General features: G+C 28.1%; 1 protein-coding gene across 2 annotated transcripts in view; it reads right to left on the reverse strand.

Annotated features, from left to right (window-relative positions):
• Window positions 2,509-6,533, reverse strand: part of LOC107648836 (solute carrier family 35 member F1) — a 23,829-nt gene continuing 19,804 nt past the window's right edge. Inside the window, exons 6-11 of one of the 2 annotated variants that reach the window (XM_016352648.2) lie at window positions 6,033-6,115; window positions 5,872-5,923; window positions 3,996-4,064; window positions 3,133-3,219; window positions 2,866-2,930; window positions 2,509-2,766 (exon numbers count right to left, since the gene is read on the reverse strand). In XM_016352648.2, coding sequence (XP_016208134.1) covers window positions 2,652-2,766; window positions 2,866-2,930; window positions 3,133-3,219; window positions 3,996-4,064; window positions 5,872-5,923; window positions 6,033-6,115 — 471 coding nt within the window. In that variant the 3' untranslated portion in view covers window positions 2,509-2,651. The remainder of the gene's footprint in view (window positions 2,767-2,865; window positions 2,931-3,132; window positions 3,220-3,995; window positions 4,065-5,871; window positions 5,924-6,032; window positions 6,116-6,533) is intronic. The other variant, XM_016352649.2, reaches the window with a different exon arrangement.

The following is a 6,533-nucleotide window of genomic DNA, read 5'->3' on the forward strand; positions in this document are numbered from 1 at the left end:
ATATTGAATTTTTATGGTGTGGATGGAAAAAAAAATTCACATCTGTGGATATTATGTGGCAAGTTTCTTAGATGAACACGTTTTAGTTGGCTATAGTCACAAATTCAACTAATGGGATACTAGGTCAGGGAGAAGGAGCAGTTTTGTAGTTGCACATTATAGAAAAGTTAATAAGTGTAATTAGATGCTAATTATTTTTGGGCTATTGAGGCTATTGGGCAAATCTTATTTTTTCTGTGTATGTGGCCATGAGTGGGTTTTGGGTTTGGGTCACAATTTTTTATGCAAGTGTGCAGAAAAAAAAAATTTTGTGGATAAAAATTAGTCAAAGTTAGTATTAAAAAGGAAATGGGCTAAAAAAATTTTTGGATTTGTCTGGATTAATCGATTTTTTAATTTCCAAGGAATGTGGCTAAGCTTCTCTCAAATCTGACCCTAACTCATTATAAACCCATTTTATATACCATCCTATAAGATACATCCTCACACGACTTGCACCCACATCTCATGTGAGTGTCTACTGTTGTTCACAATAATATAGTAACTGTTAATATTAAAAACATTAATAAAAATAAGAACAATAAGAAAAAAAATTTACAAACTCATATCTTTATTCGGATGAATAAAAATATAAACAAAAAAAAGTGTTAAATATCTGTATTTATTTTTTTAATGCCTTTCATAAATATTATTATAAATTACGTACTCATAACGATTTTATTTACATTATTAATATGAGATACATAATGTTTAAAAGAAATTCTCTATTTTTATAGTTCACTAAAACTATGCAAATTTATGCTATATAAATAATTACTAACAACAGACTAATAAAGGATAACATTCAAAAAATTATAAAAATATTATTTTTCTGTCTTAAATATTATTTTATTCTCTTATTAGTAACATACGTCACATATTTCTTTATTTATTTATTTAATTTTTTAGGTTAAATATCAAAACAATGCACTACATCCTTTTGTTTTCTTTTTCCATTTAACAATATACAATCCTTCCATCTTATGAGAACATCATAACAAAACAACAGTTACAGAAGCTTAGCCACATTCCTTGAAAATAAAAAAATCGGTTAACCCAAACAAGTCCAAAAAATTTTTTAGCCCATTTCCTTTTTAATGCTATCTTTGGCTAATTTTTATCTACAAGAAAACTTTTTTCTGCACATTTTCATAAAAAATTGTGACCCAAGCCCAAAATCCACTCATGGCCACATACACAGAAAAAAAATAAAACTTACCCAATAACCCCAACTAGGGGTGCACATCGGCCGGGTGAAGCCGGGTTTGATGTGACCCAGACCCGACCCGAAATATACACCGGGTCTATTTATTAGACCCAAATCCGACCCTAAATCCGATGAAACCAATACACTTTCGGGCCACAATTATACCGGGTAAAAACCGGGTGAAAACCGGGCCGTTAACATTACATTACGTTGATATTTTCTTGTAAGCTAGCATGTAAAAATATCCAAATTTTCAAGACTCCAACCATTATTTAACATGGTAAAATTCACTTAGAAAAATATAACAAGAACCAACCCTTCTTTAAAATTAATCATAACCACAATCAATACTAAAGCAAAATCACAATCAATACTAATATTGTCTAATAATACCAAATATTTAAATCAATACAAATAACACAATATTATGCATTAGTATAAAGTCTTATGCATTCTAAATATAAAACCTTAACTTATAGTCTTATAATGACTAATAACACAAAATATTAAGGTTTACAATACTTAAATTCCACATAAGAATAGTCATGATCCATCACTAATAACACAAAATATTAATTGTGTATGATGATCGGGCCACCGGACCGACTTCGGGTGACCCGAGCTATGGCCCGGACCCGACCCAAAATAATGACCGGGTCTATTTTTGAGACCCTTACCCGACACTAAACCCGATGAAATCACACCAAATTAGCCCCTAAAATGTTCGGGACCGGACCGTGTCTGTGCACCCCTAACCCCAACAGCCCAAAAATAATTAGCATCTAATTACACTAATTAACTTTTCTTCAATGTGCAGTACAACTGTAAAACCGCTGCTTCTCTCTGACCTAGTATCTCATCAGCTGAATTTGTAATTATGGCCAACCAAAACGTGCTCATCTAAGAAGCTTGCCACATAATATCCACAGGTGTGGATTTTTTTTTCCATCCACACCATAATATCCGTTCTGATATAGAGATATTAACAAAAAACACAATTTATTTTTTATTTTTTCTTTTATTATTCTTGTTAATTTTATAATTATATTTTTTATTATTATATTTTTTTTTAAATTTTTTGAATAAAAAATAAAAATAAATTAAATTTTTATAATTTATTCTAGTTTATTATCAAATAGAATATAAAAACAAAAAATTTTGTGTTTTTATTATTTTTTTTATCTTATTCTCAATGTCTTATTTTATTATATTGTCATAAGCAAAAGCAGTTGAACTTTAATACACCAAATTGGGCTTATTGGTGTATTACACAACTTCATCCGTCGTGTAAAAGTTAATTAGCTTATTTTATTAAAACTAAACCAAACCTATAAGTAAAGTACAATTTTGAGCTTCTAACCAAATAACGACTACTACTGTAACAAGTTTACAAAGCTAGATCTCTTCACGAAGCAATAGAATTATTTACAGATGATGTGCTTTGATCACAGAGCATTTGGTATTCGGTGTTCAGATTCCCATCCTCAATAACCGGTGATGCTGGAACAGGATCCTTCTCTCTGATTAAAAATAAAAACAGTAACAATAATCAGCAACACTGTATTATTATGATTGACAAAGAGAAAAAAAGTTGGAAGAAGATTGATTTCACTGCATACGTTAGAGAGTAAATGATGAGACCCATAACTGTAATCGCAAAAGAAACAAAGTACAGCCAATCCACCTGCAATTAAACGTCAACATTGTGTCACATTGTATTTTTGTGTTTGAGAAACAAACAAACCGTAGCATCAAAAATATAAAACCAGCTGATTTAGCATGTCACTTGCAACCGACAAATGGATTGGTGGCCTAATTGGCTCATACTTTTTAGTACTACTCATCGAATCAGAGAACGTGGAAGTCATACTTCAAGAAATTAGTACCTCTTGGTGGTATAAGAAAACTCTGAAAACCACTGCCCACATATCAGAAGTTAGAACAGAAAGATTGAACATTGTTGCCCCACTCAACTGCACGGAGAAAAATTCCACTCAAAAAGATGTTCATCTGAATATATAATATAAGGATAAAGTAATATTGTGTTCCCAAGTTAAGTTTTAATTTATTCTCTAATATTTCAAATATTTCATTTTAATTCAAAAGAATTTTAAATAATATCAATATTGTTCCATCACTAAATTTAAGATAAACAATTAACATGATTAAATTTTTTTAAAGTAAAAAAAGGGTAAAAGCATAAAATAAAAAATTAATTATTCTTAAATTAAAATAGTAAAATTTAAATTCATAAGAATTACAAATTTAATAATAATTAATGTTTTTACTTTATCATTTTGCAGATTATTTCACTTTAAAAGATTTAAATTCTATAGAAAAATGGGTAGATTGAAAAAATTGAGAACCCATAATGCTTCTAAAATGCTGGGTGAATGTCAATGGAGGTGATGGAAATGAAAAAGAGATTGGAGGGGATGATTTTTATTTCCCTATTTCCATTTTTCTTTCATTGTTACCTATTTTGCTTAACTGTAATGTTAAGTGTGACTTTCAGGTCCATCTCACTCTTTTCAATAATTGTTCATCTCAAATTATGGTGGGACAATGTTAGAAGCAAAACTATCTATTCTATAATACAATGAAGCAAAACTTAAATGCTAGTCCAAAATCAATAAGATGATAGACAGTTTTGCAATAAGTATTGAATAATCCCTCAAAATGCAAATATGTCTTGTTCATTTGGAGAAAGGAGTAGTATGGTAAGATTAGCCCATTCAACGAAACAAACCTTTAAAACAAAAGGAGCAAGTGTGTAAAAGATGAGGCCACATGCAGCAAAGCCGGCAAAAGCAAGTACCTAATATAAGATAGAATACAAATTAAACGTTTACTATAAAGTTTAGACACACAGATATACGGTATTGCTGAAAAAGAAGAAACTAGAGCAAGGTTATTTGTGATGGAATGACACTTTAAATAAAAGTACCGAGTTTTATTATTATAAAATTAAAATTGTTGGTATTTGTCCTATTTCACTCTTTCGATTGATGGAACACAATATAACTAAGTGCTCCATGAATACAATTTCTTGATTCAACACATTATAGATAGAGACACACACGAAGAAATCAAGTTCTTCCATAATTTATCCAGTGAATTTTTATAATATATTTTCAAGTTGGACTTACTAGCTCACACAAGAATAAACTAACATTTTTACTAGAACTCACTACAACATTTTAGGTTTTATGCCATAGTTTTCTTAGTTTTTTAATCAAATTTAAAAGCTATGACTTAAAACTCTCTATGATCACTGTTTTTTATCATAACCTAAAAAACTTTTTGTTCATAAATTTTAAAAGATTCGTAATTTAAAAAAATTTATAGTCACAATTTTAAACTATAACTTAAAAGAATTTATAGTCAAGGTTTTAAAGCATTATTTAAAATAGTCTGTGTTCATGGTTTTAAAACCTAACCTAAAAATTCTATAGTCACATACAATTTAAATGAATGACCTAAAAGAGTATATGATCACAACTTTATAAAAACGTGATTTAAAAACATCTATAGTTGTGGTTTTATAGTCGCAATTTTTTATCATGACCAAAAAGTATTTATGGCCATAGTTTTATAAAACTGTTACCTAAAAGGTGTCTTTATTCAAGGTTCAAAACATGCCTAAAAGACTCTATACTTATGGTTTTATAAAATTGTAACCTAAAAGGATCTATTGTCACAGTTTAAAACTATGACTTAAAAAAATTAACTATTATAATTTGTAACCAAAATTCTAAGAACCAGATCCGTTATTGAACTGGTTGAGCAATTAGTTTAAAAATTTAATAGTCTAACTGATTTAAATAAAATTAAACTATTAAATGTAATAATTTATTAAAGAAACCTTTTTCATATTTAATACAACAACAAAATCAAACAAATTAATTTATTAATTAAAAGCAATTACAAATTAAAAGACTAATAGAATTTTTTGAAAGGTAAAAATGATTTATTATCATTATTATTATTAGTATTATTATTAAAAGAGCCATTTTGAAACTATTAGGTGTTTTTATTATGAGGTAGACCAACACAGTAGAAAGAACATTGAGAGGCTGAGAGCAACTAAGTAACTCTAAAAAATAATAAGTAAATACACAACATCTTAGCAGAATCTTAATTGAAAAGCTCAATTGAGCACCTCACTAGAAGGTGTTTCTGAGACAGACGATCATTAAAAAAAGTTGAAAAAAGCAAAAGTGTAGATATAATAAATAATGCTGGTGGAAGATGCATTGTTTAAGCATTTAGAAAGAGTAATTGATAGAAAAAGTGATAACTGTGACAAAAAAAACTGTAACCTTATATTAAAAAAAATTATGATTATAGGGTTATAGTCACATTAGAATAAGTCACAAGTAGAAAACTGTGACCTAAAACAAAAAACAATGATTATAGAATTATAATTATATCAGAATAGATCACGGTCTGAAAATCGTGACCTAAGATAAAAAAAGGATGACAAAAAATTTATGATTATGGTTTTTATTAATTATGATCATGGTCTTAAAATATAACCATACACTAAAAATGTTGTAGTACTCTAAAAGAGGAAAAATACTTAATGTAAAATAATAGTTAAAAATTAGAAGATTATAACTTACTATATCTGGAGACCATTTTACTGATTCCAGCATCTTCAATTCTATAACAAATCTGTATGATTAGAAATAACAGAAATGTTGAGGATTTTAAATTTAGAAACACAAGTTACCTTGCATTATATTTCTTCTAAAATTTTAAACTAGAATATAAAAAAGGATACACTTCAAGAATACTGATTAAGAATCCAAAAAGACCAAGCATGAAAACTACTTCAACACGATCTTTATGTTTAACACAGAATTCCTGCGACACATAGAAAGGCAACCGAGTCCTATCAAGTTAGAAAATTAAAATATATTATTTGAAATAAAGTTTGAGTTGAATTCAATTTTTGTGATATTAGACTCCAAATAACAATTTAAGCAAGCAATTGTCATCTTGTTATTTATTTATATATATGGTTAGAGTTGATAAATGTTAGATATTATTTGGTTATACATATTCTGATATCTATATAAGGTTTGCAATGAGTTATATGACTAATAAAATTGAATTAGTCTAATTTAATTTCAAAAATTAACTCAAAAAATAAGGATGCTTCATAATTAGAGAATAAAAATAGACCAAAGTTTATAAGATAGTTAATTAGTCCGAATTTGGCCTATAATTTGTTATAGAATTGTTTTCAAAAACTAAGAATGATCTATTATTGAGATTAGCC

This window comes from Arachis ipaensis, chromosome B06, assembly GCF_000816755.2.
Source record: "Arachis ipaensis cultivar K30076 chromosome B06, Araip1.1, whole genome shotgun sequence".
NCBI classification, from domain to species: domain Eukaryota; kingdom Viridiplantae; phylum Streptophyta; class Magnoliopsida; order Fabales; family Fabaceae; genus Arachis; species Arachis ipaensis.